At 56.0% G+C, this 15,327-nt stretch overlaps 1 protein-coding gene across 2 annotated transcripts in view; it reads right to left on the bottom strand.

The window, feature by feature from the left end:
* The window catches only part of JPH3 (junctophilin 3), a 38,731-nt gene extending 25,566 nt beyond the window's left edge, over positions 1-13,165 (bottom strand). Inside the window, exons 1-2 of one of the 2 annotated variants that reach the window (XM_077310205.1) lie at positions 12,248-13,165; positions 376-1,153 (exon numbers count right to left, since the gene is read on the bottom strand). In XM_077310205.1, the coding sequence (XP_077166320.1) occupies positions 376-1,153; positions 12,248-12,638 (1,169 nt within the window). In that variant the 5' untranslated portion in view covers positions 12,639-13,165. The remainder of the gene's footprint in view (positions 1-375; positions 1,154-12,247) is intronic. The other variant, XM_077310206.1, reaches the window with a different exon arrangement.
* Between the last annotated feature and the right edge of the window lie 2,162 nt (positions 13,166-15,327).

Below are 15,327 nucleotides of genomic sequence, written 5' to 3'. Positions count from 1 at the left end.
GGTGTGGGAGTTAAAGAACAGCAGCCTCTAATCTGGAGAACAGGGTGTGATCCTCTCCACACCTCCCCATGCAGCCAGCTGGGCACCCTTGGGCCAGTCACAGTTCTCCGAGAGCTCTCCCAGTCCCAACTGCCTCATGGGGCGTCTGTGGTGGGGAGAGGAAGGGAAAGGTATTTGTAAGCCGTAAATATGTTAGCAGGGTGAACTGACTTGTTATGGAACTGTAATCTTTTGTTCTTTCTTATTTCTATTATTCTCTCTTAAATAAAACAAAGGCTGGAGTTATCCAGCAATTAAAAAAAAAAGCTCCCCAACCCCTTGGCCACCTCCCCTCTGGCCCCGGGGACGCCAAGGGGCAAGCGAGCGCAGCCTTACCTGGAAGCCGCGATCTCGGCCTTCTGCTTGGCGATGGTGGCCGCGTGCTCGGCAGCCTCGACGGCCCGGTCCACCTTCTCCCGGATCTTGCTGGCCCGCAGCGGGATGAGGTTCTTCCTCTTCCCGCTGACCAGCACGTTCTGCTTGTACTTCCCCTCCTCCTTGGTGCCGTCCGGGAAGGTCATGCAGCCGTAGCCGTGGCGCTTGTTGCCGGCCCACTCCCCCTCGTACTTGAGCCCGTCCGAGCGCTGGCTGATCCCGAAGCCCGACCGCTTGTCGCTCTTCCACTCGCCCAGGTAGATCTCCGTGGTGGTGGCGTCAACGTCGTCCTCGAGGACGGACAGCTCGGCTTCCCCTTCCCCCAGGCTGACGGTGGAGTTGATGTCGCTGGCTGTGGAGCTGACCGTGCTCAGGCCGGCCTCGCTGCGGAAGGAGCTCTGCTTGCTCCGCTGGCTGGCCAGCGAGCTCTTGGATTCCGACTTGCGCAGCTTGAGCCCGCTCAGCAGGGACCGGCGGAAAAGGCCCTTCTTCTTGTTCTTGAGGATCTCGGCGTCGCTGTGAGCCATCAGGACGAATCCGCCGCGGGAAACAGCCGGGCTTCCGGCCACGGCGGGGGAAGAGTCGGGGTGCAGGGCCGTGCCATTGGTGTGCTCGCTGCGCAGAGAGTTGATGGAGGTCCTTAGGGGTGACCGGATGACGGCAGCCATTCCGTACGGCACGCTCTGCCGAACGCCGTACCCCTGGCGCATCCCACCAAGCCACTGGCCCTGGTACGTCCCTGAGAGCAAAGAGCCAGGAAAAGACAGAACGGTTAGCAAACTGGCTACGGCAGGATGACTCCAGGCACATGAAAGGGCCCACGCCTCCGCCGTGGCCCTGGGCTCGCTTTTGGAAAACCTCAGTCCTCTTGGACTTTGCCGCCTTTTACAAACAGGGGGGAGGAACTGAAATTGCTAGAAAGTACGTTTCCACCTTCCCGCTGCTCAAAGAAGCTAAGGGTTTTTGTGCTTCTGTGCTTTGCTTTCAACAGCGTCAGACAAATCGTCTCCTACCACAAATGCTGCATGAGAGCAGTCCTGGGCGGGTTCTGCCGGATGCCAATTGCTGGAAAGCAGAAACACTGCATTGCAGTTCCACGCCGCCCCAGAAGAGGGCGGTTGAGTTTATTAAGCTGCCAAAATTAAACGGGGCAGACTTAATTAATTATATTTCTCTTCCGCTTTTTCCCTCTGAGAGGCTGGCATGGGGCTCTGGGGTGCTTCCCTTCTGTCCTGCTAGTCAGTTAATTGGGCATTGCTTTTCAACCAAACAAAGGCCCCACACAGGTGCTTTACAACATACTAAACTCTTGCAATAAAATCAGAGTCCATAGTGGCACCTTTAAGACCCACAAAAATTTATTCAAGGCGTGAGCTTTCGAGTGCAAGCACCCGAAAGCTCATGCCTTGAATAAATCTTTGTGGGTCTTAAAGGTGCTATGAATCTTGCAATAAAATGCATCAGGCCACTGCAAAAATGACTTCAGAAACCCAAGTTCCAGTTTTCACACCCAGAAGCATCACCAATACAACCCACCCCCCTCCCAAGATTAAAAACTCAAGTGAATCAGATCTGAGGATCCAGACTTTCTTACCCCATGCCTGAACTTGTTGCCATTTGTGGTGTACCCACGGAAATATTTTATGTGTGCCCAATGGGCAAGGTATTCTTTTATGGTTTTTAAATATTTTTGAGCTCTAATAATAAATTTTCTCATTTTCCATATTTACTTTTATCCCTAGCTTTTGTAGTCTCCAGGTCCCACCGGGAGACTGACAACCCAAGCTGCAGAGACATTGTGGGCCGTGCAATGAACCCTGCAACCACCACAGAAACATGCAAGAAGCAGGCCACAGACTCAAGCCCATGACATGTTCCCCGAATTGGAAGCATTTAAGTGGGGGGGGGGGACCAAATGACCTGATGGGGAGCTAGCAAAATTATTTCATACATGTCAAGCAGACTAGGGTTAAGAATCCAGTTGGCTGGCCCTAAGGAAGGTGAAGGGGACGCGATTAATGTGTTAACCTCCTCCTTCGGTTGCAGGCAATTCACATGAGTTTAAACCAGGGGTCGTCAAACTGCGGCCCTCCAGATGTCCACGGACTACAATCCCCATGAATCTCCCTTCCCAAACAGCCACACTCTCCAGGGGAACCGATCTCTACCGCCTGTCATCCTAGAGATCTCGGGCTGCATGTGGCATTGATTATGGGGCCCATCATGGGCCCTGGGGCCACCAAGGCTTCCCTGTCCCCATCCTGTTGCTAACAGCTCCATAATTCAGCCACAGAGAACTGGGGGGATGGGGGGACGGGATGACACTTGCTGCATTGTTATGGTACAGCTAAAGAAAAAAATTCTGCATTCTGATTAAATCTTGTGCCCGTAACTGATAATTTTGCAAGCAAATCTTTGTATAGGAGAACATCTGTTTGAACAACTGCAATCCCTTTGGGGAGAATTTGGTTCTCTCCACCACCACCCATTTGAAGTTTTGGTTAATTAATTTTAGGTGAGTATTGCTTTGGCTGCACTTAAAAGAACACGGGGAGGGGTTTTTTTTGTGGCTCCCTTCTCCCCCCCCCACACACAGTTCTGAATTCCTTCCCAACTTTGAAAAAATTCCGGAGATTTTGGGGGTCAGGTCTGCAGAGGGCAGGTCTGGGGGAGGGGAGGGTGCTCGGCGGAGTGCAGGGGCAGGGAATCCCTCCCTCCAGAGTTGCCATTTGCTCCAGAGGAGCTGATCTCTGTCGCCTGGAGTCCTGTTGTGATGCCAGGAGATCTCCAGGCCCCACCTGGAGGCTGGCAACCCTCCTCCAGAAGCAGAGCCTGCCTGGTTAAGCAACAAGCAGCTTAGCACAAGCCTTGCATCAGGGCCAGGACGGCTGAGGGGCAGGACCCTCCTCGGCTGAAAATGAGTAACAGCGAAACGGGGAGGGGTGTCAAAAGATAATTACAACCAGAGCAGGAAGAAGCGGCTGTGACAAAGGTGGACTGTCAAATGGATGCTGGTGAGTATTTCTCCCCGCGCTAATAAAGATCTCTGGAAGCCTTTGCGGAAGATGGGAGACTGACTCATGAAACCTGAAAGAGCAGCTGCTCGGGAGCAAGGGAGGGGAGGCGCGAGGGAGGGACACCACGCGACCAAGGAGGTGGGAGGTGCCTGGCTTGACTGCTGCTGCTGCTGCGTGGGGAAAGGGAAGCGCACACTGCGCCAGAGCTTCGACCTGGATTTCGATTTTTGAACGGCGAGGCTGGCCATCTGCTGCATTGGCCCCCAACGGACGACCCGGACGGCGAGATCTGCTCCCAGGCAAAGTGGGCGCTCAGGAGCCTCTCTGGCCCGGAACAGGTCAAAGCAGCACCTTGCCAGGAGCTAGCGGGCGACTCCAGAGCACGGCTGGGTCCAAATTCAAAGGCTCTGAAAGGTGTCACCGGAGTCCGTCCGCAGACTGCGCTTGTCTGGCAACCTTCATTGTTTCCTTTTTTCCTTACCAAGAGAAGCCTGTGTGGCCCAGGAGGTCTAAGCAGCAAAAGAGCCCAGGTTTCCAAAATCAACTCTGACGCATCACTCCTGACATCACAGGCACTGTCCAATAGGGCCTCTTGGAAATCACGGAGCAACCGACCACCTCCTCTCGTGCAAGGGACATGCTAGAGACGGAGAGAAGGCATTGCAGCAACAGAGCCTCGCTGCGAAATTTCTGAGGAAGCACCACACCGAAATCAGAAGCAAATGCTGCTGAAATCCGCTAAGCATGCCTGGCATTCTGCCTACCTCACCCAGCCTACCTCACAGGGCCACTCAAGGAGGGGAGAATAATGTATGGTGCTCTGGAGGAAGGGCGGGATGAGGCAGCCTGAGCTAATGCCCCCCCCCCCCAGGTTGGCCTTTGTCAGCAAGCTACACACAAAAGGACGTCTTTCTCGCAGTTGCTTAGTTTGTTTGTGAGGCACTTGGGCCTGGCCTTGAGAGGGGACCCCAGGAAAGAAGGGCCTTGTTTGCACGCATTTTCCTAGAGGAGAAGCTAGCACAATTTTGCTTCGGCACAACGACTACAGGGGCAGAAGGCCAAAGCTCTGAGCTGCTGTCCCATTCCTGCTTGTGAGATGCTGCTCCTGGCTCCTTCCGTGGCTGCAGCTGCCCGGTTTTCTTCAGTCATTTTCAGACTTGTTACAGTAGAGAAAAGCGGAGTATAAAACCCTCTTCTTGGGGCCGTGTTCAGACCGACTACTTTGTGCACAACATTAAACTGGACTTTGGGCTGGAAACAGGGCTTTGTGTCCAGCTCTGTTTCCTTCCTTTCTCGAGTGCGCCCCTCTGGACACCCCACCACAACCCAGCAGGAGCTGCCCTTCCCTGGAGAAGAAGGCCCACAGCTGGTAGGGGTCAGTGGACAGAACTGGCTCTGGCCCTCCATCGTCCGCGACCGTTCTTAGGAGGACACAGAAAAGCGAATGAGTGGCGGAAGGGGGGACACCTCGGTGCCCTACACCGATTCTTTACTTCTTTTTAGTGACCAAATGCACAAGCATCCATCATGGTGGAAAGCATAAGCAATAAAAACCCATCTTCAGAAAACACCGAAGCCAAGCTGAGAAACAGCAGCCAGGGACATCCTGCTGTCAACTTGCAGCCAACTCCTGGCGACCCCAAGAAGACGCTGTCAAGGCAAGCGAGGAGCAGCTGGCCGTTGCCTTCTGCTGCAGGATCTCCCCGGCTGGTCTCCCATCCCAGGGCCAACCCCGCTTAGCTTCCAGGATTGGGAGGGCTCCGGTGACCCCAGGCTTTCTCAACCAGGGTTTTGTGAAGCCCTGGGGTTCCCTCCTGGCCCTGGAAGGGTTTCCTGAATGCCTGGGAGAGAATTAATGTTTATATATAAAATGTTGTTAAATCGGGTAATGTGACCATATATGGTTGTGCCAGCCCCCTTGCCCCCCCCCAAATGCCCCATGATGGAATCTGCAAAGTATAGCAGCAGAGACGTGGAGGGGTCTCTTTCCTCTGTCTCGAGAGAATTCTGGGCCAGCAGCATCTGTTGTGGGACACTCCGCAGGCCGGCTAGCCTGGGCCGGATCCTTGGGGCTGCCTTTCCCACCTCGGGCAGGGGCCAGGTTTTTGGATCTTTCCCCACAGGGATCTTCTCCATCAATCAAAGGGGCGAGGGGTGGGCAGAAAAGCACTGAAGTCTCTCTGCAAATGCCAGCACGTGGGCGACCGAGGCAGAGCGATTCAATAGCAGCCGAGGCACAGGGAGCAGTATCTATGGCGATATCCACGCAGGTTGCTTGGAGAGCAGAAGAAGCGCCACAAAGGCATCCCAGGAGCGCCGTGTCCCTGAGGCCGCCGGTCGCTGGCGCTCCGTCCAGCCCCGCCCGAGCACCCGGATGCAGCTCACAGCCAAGCCCAAGAGCGTCTAACAACGCCAGCCTGCCGCAGTCTGTTTTCATCTAAGGGGGCTTGCCGTGGGAGCCAGGCCTTATTCTACGGATTCCCTAGAAATGTCTCAGTGCTGCCTTTCCACCCAATCAAGGTCCCTTTTATCCCTCTCTCCTACAAACAGCCCTGCATGGTAGGCTGAGAACAGCCTTCCCAAGCCGTCAGAGCCGAAGACAGACAGGAACCTCGGCTCATAACCGATGTTCTTCATCCTCTCCCCCCCCCCCCATTTTTATCTAACTGTTGCCATTTATCAGAGCGCTGGAATTGTGCCACTTCCATGGGCAGAACAACAAACGTGTCTGAAAATACTTGCTGGCTTGTTCTGTTTTATTTACTTCCTGCACGAAATTCAGTAGTTCCTGCCTCATTCTCTCTCTTTGCAAACTCTCAGGCCCAACAGGTTGTGGGCACTCCCTGGTTCATGCACTCAGTTCAGGCCCAGGTGGACTGTAAACAGCTCAAGTGAAACATTCACAAAACTCATCAGCGGGTTCCTGAGCGGCTGCGTTCTCATCCTGAACGGGAAGCAGGCAGACACGAGACGCAAGCCTGCAGCACCCTCGGGGGAAAGATCTTGTATTCACTACGGACAGCTTGCCGAAAACAGCCTCCCAGGAAGGATCTTAACAGCCCTAAAGATCGGGAACCAGAGAGTCTTCCCAATCATCGTCTCCTCCTTAGACCTGCCTGGAAACTGAGGTCATCCTCCGGAAGGCCTCCATCTGTCTCTCTGTGCGGTGATTATAGATGCCAACCTGGACGTCTCCCAGAATTACAACTCATCACCAGACTACCAAGATCAGAAAGTGGCTATTTTGGAGGGTGGACCCGATGGGGCTGTGCCCCACTGAGGTCCCTTAGAGCAGGGGTGGTCAACCTGTGGTCCTCCAGATGTTCATGGACTACAATTCCCATGAGCCCCTGCCAGCATTTGCTGGCAGGGGCTCATGGGAATTGTAGTCCATGAACATCTGGAGGACCACAGGTTGACTACCCCTGCCTTAGAGTGGCGTCATTCTCTGCTGAGCCACCTTCCCTCCCCAAAGCCTCTCTAGGCTCTACCCCAGACGCCAGGAATTTCCCAGCTTGGAGCAGGCAGCTTCCTCAGGCAGGGAGTGATGGGAAAGTCCTTTCTCTGATGGAGACCCTCAAGAGCTGCTACCTATCTGCCTAGCCAATGAGTTTCTGAGCATCTGACCATCTTGCTTGGGAAAATTCCAAATTATGTTCAGACTTAAGCCCTGGATGCAGAAGAAATGGTCCAAATGCAAATCAAGGCAAATACTTCTCAGTCTAGGTCTTCTATTTGGGGATTCCTGCCTACAAAACTGGGAAGGAGGGAGGAGGAGGAGGAGGAGGAGGAGGAGGAGGGAAAGAACATGAAATGTTGCCTGCAGAAGTCTGTAAAAGCTGCGGCTAAAATTCTCCTTTGTGTGCAAGAATCTTCTGACAATCAGGCCTAGCAAAATTTGCCTGTGGAATGTGTGGAGGGGAGAAAAGCAACGAAAAGCAAGCCAGTTTCTTTATGACCCTACGTACATTCCCAGACAACTTGCCAAAGGTGCAGGAACGCACAAATTCTTGGTGGGGTTTGGGGCGCATTGAGAGACCAGATTTCAGCCCTTCCAGCTAGGCCATGTGGGGCACACTCAAGGCAGCTTGAAAACTGGTTCTTATCTAAACTTTTGGCGCTCTGGTCATTGCTAGGGATTCCTTGCCTGTGCCTTCAGAGATCTGGCACCACAGATAGAGTTAAGACACAACATAGTGCACCAGGGCCCTTCAACTCTTAGCCTGTTCAAGACAACTGCTGCCTACCATCCAGGTGGGGTGGACCATCAGAGACCGGCTATGGATCACTGGCAAATTGCAATATGCATTTGATGAGCTCCATTTGGAACACGGGCGGCGCGATCCTGATGCACATCACCGTGCAGTTCAGCTCATGGCCCCCCAAGTGGGGCCCTGCTTCCCCCCCCCATTGCCCCAGTCAGCCTTGTGACATATGAACAGCCATCTGGATCCCTCCTTGGGGAGAGCTCTGCTTGCGGTTCACCAAAGTGTGCCGCTCAACAGCCTCCATTCATTGGCTGATGCTTGCCCCAGTGCTGGCCATAACAACAACAAAGAGCCCTGCTGGGTCAGACCAGGGAAGGTCCCTCTAGCCCAGCCTCCGATCTCACACAGGGGCCAGCCAGTTCCTCAGGAGGGTCACCAACAGGACAGAGGCCAAAGCCTTCATAAGAACATCAGAAGGACCCTGCTGGATCAGACCAGTGGTCTACCTATCCCAGCAGCCTGTCTCACACAGTGACCAGCCTGTTCCTCTGGTTGGCCTGTAACAGGACGAAGAGGCCAAGGCTTTCCCTTGATTTGCCTCCTGGCTCTGGGATTCACCTCTGAATGTGGAGTTTTCCTCAGTTGCCATGGCTAGAAGCCACTGCTAGACCTTTCCATCACAAATATGCCTAATTCCCCTTTTAATGCTGTCTTATAAAGCTGCCCTTCTTTGGGGGAAGTGAGGGATCTCCTGGGGCCAGGACAAGAGGCAGTTAAGTTGCATCTTAAGGAGCTTCTGACCGCTCACCTATGCCTCTGCATTTCTGCCACTGAGAGATGCCCTTCAAGGAACAGCATTGCAGAGGGAGCCTCCAGAGGCAGAAGGCAGGAGTCAACTGGGCCTCCTTCTAGTCAGGTCAATAGGGGAGCCTTGCTGCTCTCCATGGTCCTGAAAGAGGAGAGCTGGTTAGAGGGCGGGGAGGGGAAATACAGGGGTCTTCGCAGCACCCAAAGAGGTCCCCATTTCGCAAGACAGCCCCTCAATCATCCCTCCTCCCTCACCGATGTGTCAATGGCTGTTTTTATGCTTTGTGCACATTTCAATTCTGTTTTGTCATCATTTTTAGGAGGTGTCTTTTGGGGGCATGTGTTGGCTTTAAACGGGTCTTTACTGAGCACATTTGGAATTGTTAACCACCTCGGACACGGCGGCACAGCCTGGAAGTTGGGAGAACGGGGCCAAACAGCAGCAAGTGTGCTCTTTTGAGATTAAATTTCTAGAAATATATCTTAGAGGAGTTTTTTTTTTTAAAGACAACAACAACATCATAACATTCTTGAGGATTGGCAGGGCTAATTTGGAGTTGCTAACATCAGCCTGACAGAGTCACCACTGTACCGCCCGGTTACTTCCAGGATGCCTTTTTGGTATTGTTCGGTTTGCTCTGCTTGAATTTCCAAATATAAAGACTCTAAAACAGAGATTGCTTGGATGCAAGCAGTGCTTCGAGGCAGTCTTGTGTTGTGTAAGACTGCCAACCCAGGAACTCCAACGGAGCGCTCACTCCCCCTTCCTTCTCATCCCCTCTCCCTTCTAATCTCATGACTCTACTATCCTTTGCTTTCACTTCTAGAGCGGTTTATGACCGGGGAATGCAAATGTTAGCATCTTCCTGGTGTTTCAGGGCGTTTTCAGGATAGTGGCTGTCCTACCAGAGGTGTAGGGACCCAAGGAATGCCCATCACAGCTCTCCAGGAGGGTCAGTAGAACAACACATAATGTGTCACTGGGTCTGTACAAGATGCAAACGCACAGAGCTGCAAATAGCCTGCACATATCTGGGTGAGTTTTAGGGGAGGGAATTGGGGGTGATTCTGGAGTGAGCACCTCTGTCTGTGATTATCTGCATGCACAATGTTTCTGTGCATGGAGTTGACTCTCGCTCCTCTCCTTGTGCATGTCTGCGTCCATAAGAAATAATTATACGATATAGGGTCTGTATGTGTATGTATATATATATGCGCATGTCTGAAACATGAAGCCAGTGTGGAGGTGGGAGCATCTGTGTGTGGGCATGTGAGCATTTTATGTGTGTGTGAGCATGTTTGAAGGTGTTCATGGTCCTCAACAAAAGGAGTTGCCCGTGTGGGAGCTGCAAAAACCTGCAACCTGCAAATGGAGGACAATCTATCAATGCAACAGACGTGAGCACATTGCATGTGATGTGGGGTGGGGGGGTGGGGGTGGAGAGCAAGAAGAATGTGTGTTTGAGTGGGAGGCGGCAAGCAGCTGGTGAAAGCGGAGCTGTCTGGGTCCCTTATGCCCAAGTCAAGCTCAAATGCACAACACAGCAGCATTTTAGAGAAGGGCCAGTTGCAAACGACGGCAGAGCCTTGCTACTGGGACGGCCTCCTTGCCAATTTCTTGATCTCTAGACCCTAAGTTCATAGACAAGCAGTGGGGTGTCATGGTTAAGAGTGTCGGCATCTGGGAAACCCGGGTTCGAATCTACATTCATGTTACGGAAGCGTGCTGGGTGACCTTGGGTCACGTCACACTCTCAGAATGACCTCCCCACAGGGTTGTTGTGAGGAAAAAACAGAGGAGACCAGAATGATGTAAGCCGCTCTGGATCCCCAGTCAGGAGGAGGGCACAGTGCAAATGAAAGAAAACGAACAAATAAGCAATATCCTTTACGCCTTTTTCTTCCCTAAGCCTGTTTGCATCATCCGATCTTCTGACAAGAGGTTTCTCTGGGATTTGAAAAATGCCGCATGGTAGCGAATAATTCTAACGTCCCAGAACAGGATAAGACTAATAAAGCAGCATGGATTAAAGAGATGCTTAAGCTTCACTTCCCCGAAAGCTGCCTCTTTTTCATAGGAAATGGAACTCGTTGCTTCTTAGCACGACGGAACAGCATAAAGACACACACACACACCCCAAACACAGGGTCGCAGTTCGCCACAGCTGATCATCAGGCACCCTCAGCACACTCTGATGCAGCCAATTTCGCTCCTCCAGGCTGAATGCAAACACCACAAGGCCTCCTCCTCCTCTTCCTCCCGCAGTTCACCGGAAGTTATCCCAAGGCGAACCTCACACGCAAACAAGACGCACCAGGCCCTTCCCTGAGAGCTACGACTGGGATTATTTGGCATGCTTCCTTTTGCCTCTGCATCAACCACCCCGGAGCAAACCACTGGGACTGGATGAAGCTGGTGTTTCCCCACCAACACCTCCTCCTCAAGATGGGCTTGCTGTAGTCACCCCAGTAGCCTCTTCCTTCTGTAAGGGTTTCTGCTTTCATGCCAGGAGTTCTGTTTCCAGCCTCCTTGGGCCTCAGAGTGGCTTGACCAGGCTGGCGGCTTTCTAGTTCAACATCAGGATGATTCTTGGCTTCTCCAAAAGCGGGGCATTTTCCTCCCCACCCAGATTCCTTTAGGGCAGGGGTAGTCAAACTGCGGCCCTCCAGATGTCCATGGACTACAATTCCCAGGAGCCCCTGCCAGCGAATGCTGGCAGGGGCTCATGGGAATTGTAGTCCATGGACATCTGGAGGGCCGCAGTTTGACTACCCCTGCTTTAGGGACTTGCGCTCTGCACTCACTGATCACCTTTATCCCCATCGAAAGGTATAGAAAGGCCTAGCATCCTATGGGGCATCCATCCTAAGGATACTGGTTTTCAGAAACTTTGGGGGCCTGTTTTTCGCCTTGTTGCTATGGAGAAACACGTAGCCAGAGCTGGAGGTCCCCTGAGGAAGAGGTAAAGCCAGTGCAAACACGTGGAAATAATCCACACACACCCCCCCCCCCACCCCCCAGGGGTTTTAAGTTCAAGCCCTTTCAATTTCAAGCCATCTAAGAGCAAACTTTATCAACACAACACAGAGTAGAAAAGCAGATGCACTCATTCAGGTGTCGACACATCTCTTTCCTCTCCCCCGCCCTGAACCAAAACCACCACCTTTGGTCTCCAAGTGGCACTTGTGAGGATTTGTACTCTTCCTTCTCCCCCCACGAATCGAGGCATCACTGAGACAAATGAGGAGTCCATTCTTTCCCGAAGCGCAGGGGGAGACAGAGGGAGACGGGGACCCTGGCTGTGACCTCCACGCAGCCCTTTCGCCCAACCCCAGAGAGCTGCTCTCCTGACAACCACATTCCCAGCAGGTTGACCTGGCCCCTCCTCCGGAAGTAGTCCCTGAACAGGGGGAGATGGATGGATCCAGCCTCTCAGGGGAGGAAGGAGGGCCGCTCTTTCCTCCGCTCTCGGCCTTCCTGGGCCCCGTTAGGCTTGCAGCTATTCTGCCCAAACAGGACAGGGCCAACCTCACCCCCCCCCAAGGACACCTGAAGCCACCTGGCATCTGGATTCCTCCCTGCCTCTGGGGCTCCCTGCCCAGCATTAAGTGGTGGAATCTCTTGAGGAATCCGTCCTTGGCCAGAGACAGACGGTGGGGCTGGGGGAGGAGAGCCTCTTGGGTCTGGCCTTCCCCCCTCCTCGCAGAAGACTGCCCTGGGTCAAGAGGGGGCCCTGCCGGCCACGGGGTCCTTCCCCAGAGGGAGGGGGCGCTGGGGTTGAAAGGAGGGGGGCGACTCACCGCCGTCGGCGTAGGTCTCGGTGCCGTAGCCGTCCTGCAGGCCGTTGGTCCAGGTGCCCTCGTACTTGGCGCCGTGTCCGCCGGGGGCGCCGCACTCGCGCACGCCGTAGCGGCCCTTGAAGCCGTGCAGCCACTCGCCGCGGTAGAGCCACTTGCCCTTGCTCTCGAGGCCCAGGCCGTGGCGCTTGCCCTGCGCCCACGTGCCGCGGTAGGTGTTGCCCGACGGCCAGGTGTAGACGCCCAGCGCCTCGAAGCCGTGGCTCCACGAGCCCGCGTACTCGCCCTGCCCCTGCGGGCCCGTGCACAGCCCGTGCCCGTGCGCCTTGCCCTCCGCCCAGCCGCCGCAGTAGGAGCCGCCATCGTCAAAGTGGAACCTGCCCCCACTGGACATGCATGAAACGCGCCGCGCGGGGACCGGGGGGGCCGCGCGGGCGCACGGGCGGGGGGAGGGACGGGGGGGGGGCAACGGCGACCACGAGCCCCGCGAGCAGCGGCCCGCTCAGCTCCTGCGCCAAAGCCCCGGCCCGCCCAGCGCCGCCGCCGCCGCCGCCCGCCGCCGCGCGCACATCCTCCGCCGCTCCTGGGGCCGCCGCCGCCGCCGCCGCCGGGCCCGGGCGCGGGCCTGGGCCTGGGCGCGGGCTAGAGCGGGGCCGCGGGAGGCATAGGCGGGCGGGGGGCCGGGCCCTCTCCCGCCCCCCCGCGCGGCCACCCCACCCCCGCCAGCCGCGCCGCTGCGCCCGATCCTCCGCTCCCCAATGCAGGCGCGGCCGTGGCGCGGGGGCCCCTCCGGCTCAGCAGCAATGCGGCGTCTGCCTCGGCCGCCCTCCGCCCCGCTCGCCCGCCTGCCCGCCCGCCTTCCCTCCTGCCTTCGCTCGCTCGCTCGCTCGCTCGCACACACGCGCGCCGGCGGCTGGCTGGCAGGCTGGCTGGCTCGCCCTCCTCCTCCTCCTCCTCCTCCCCCCTCCTCTTCTTCCTCCTCCTCCTCCCCCCCTCCCAAGCCGGGCGGTAGCTCGCTCGCTGGCGCCCGCCCCTTGCCAACCTCCCGCCCGCGCCGCGGGTCCAGCCGTCCGCCGTCGAAGATGCGCTTTCCGCGGGGCTGCTGCGCGCAGCAGGGGTGGGGGAGGGGGGGCTGGGGGCTGGCTGGCGGCTTCAGGCCGGGAGGGGCTTCCCCGCCCTTCGGGCTGCTTCGGGAGGACGGGGCCGGCGGGGCGGCTCGGATTTAAAGGCGCAGGGACTGCGCCAGGCACAGCCGCCCCCGAGCGGAGACGCCAGCCCCGAGCCCCGCCCGCCCAGGGCTCTGGCCGCAGGGGGCCCACCGCGGAATTGGGGAGGGGGAGGCGCGGGGGAGGCGCGGGGGAGGGGGGGGCTCAGGCTGCCCTGCACCCCTTGGATCATCAGGCCCCTTCCGTGTGCTTGTGCTTGTGCGGCTGCATTGCCGGTGCATGATCCAGAGCATGATTTCTATCCTTAACCGGTGCCCCCTTCCCAGGAGGAGTGGCATGCGGACGGAATAAATCAAGAGGGTTAGAAGTCCAGGGCTGGGTGGGCACTAGGAAGCCACCTCTTCTTGCCTCCTGTCTTGACCCAGTGGGCCCACGCTAGCTGGAACTCGTCAGAGGTCAGTATTTGGATGGGACACCCTCCCCAGCCCCCCCACCAAGGAAGACCAGGGTCAAGACCCCCACGGGAGTCCCTCTTCCGGAGCCCAGAGTCTCCTCCTCCCCAGCCTGCCCTCCTGTTTTCTAAGGCAGGGGGAGTCAACCTGTGGTCCTCCAGATGTCCATGGACTACAATTCCCATGAGCCCCTGCCAGCGTTCTCTGTGATAGGTGCACACATGGCCTGGGCTGCAGAGCGACAACTCATCCCCCCAAAGGGATCCCCCCCTCATTTGTGTACGTGGCCCCTAACCTCGATCCTCCCTTATGAAAAAATGGGCCCAGAGTGGGATCCGCTCCGTCCGCAGCGGCAGACTCCTTCCCCAAAGCAACGCCAGCGTGTCCCAAGAGTGTCCCAAGAGGCCTTGTCCAGCTACAGACAATGTATTCCCTTGGCCGGAGCCACTCTCTGTATTTTGGAGACAGAAAAACAGCTCAGATTTTCTGAGGTGCCCCCCTGCCCCCCAGTTCTGCTTCTACTCCAGGCATGGCGGAAGGCCTTGACGGAGCCACAGGCTGCAGATGGACTGAGAACGACAGCATGGTGCCTGACTTCGCTTCTTTTCTTCCCAAGGGGATCACATCATTCTTGCCTTCTCTGCCTTATCCTCACAATAACCCTGTGAGGTAGGCTAGGATGAGAGTGTGTGTGAATGGGCCAAGGTTGCCCAGCGAGCTTCCAAGGCAAAGGGGGTCAGAGGGGGGGCTGCTTTCAAAATGCCTGGAGGGAAAGGGCTGAAAAAAACAGATGACACCCAAATGGCTGTAGAAAGTCCATCAAGATGCCCTTGAGAAGCATCCTGCAAGCTTCTGGTCCCCAAGGCTCCTATTCCCCTCAAACTCTGACGCCAGACTCCATCGCTGCCTGAAGGAATGGGAAACACCCACCCCTCGAAGAACGCAGGGCACAGAGGGCACCTGAGCAGAGAGCCAACACCAGCCTGGCTCTGTCATCGCTTTGGGAGAGTACCTGGGGTGAAATTCTACCTCTGCTGGGATTCTCAGCTCTTCCCCTCCCCTGCTTCCTGCTGCCTCAGTGACCTATCAGCAGTGTGGGAATGACTCACCAAACACTTGTGACAGGTCCACGCCTTTTTAGACACATCTATTTTAGCTGTTGCTCTGAAAAGCAACAAGAAGGAAGGGGGAGCCTGGGAACAGAGAGAGAAAGAGGAAGGTGCAGCTCTCAAGAGATTCTTCGGCTGAGGGTCACCGAAGGACTTCCTACCTGCAGAAGACACGGAGCAGTGAGGACATGTAAGCTGGGCCTCCGTTTGGAAGAGGAGGACAGAGAGGGTGCCGAACAGACCTGTGTTCGCTGCCTCTGGTTCTGCTCGCTGTGCTTTACCAGTCGGTGGCCAAAAGCAATTCGGTCAACTCCGGGTTCCTTTTCTGGGTGTGGAAATGAAGAAGCCTCTGGGGA

The sequence above is a fragment of the Paroedura picta genome, chromosome 14 (assembly GCF_049243985.1).
Source record: "Paroedura picta isolate Pp20150507F chromosome 14, Ppicta_v3.0, whole genome shotgun sequence".
NCBI lineage: Eukaryota > Metazoa > Chordata > Lepidosauria > Squamata > Gekkonidae > Paroedura > Paroedura picta.
Note: the sequence above shows the minus strand (reverse complement) of the source record. Positions and strands in the feature narration are given on the sequence as shown.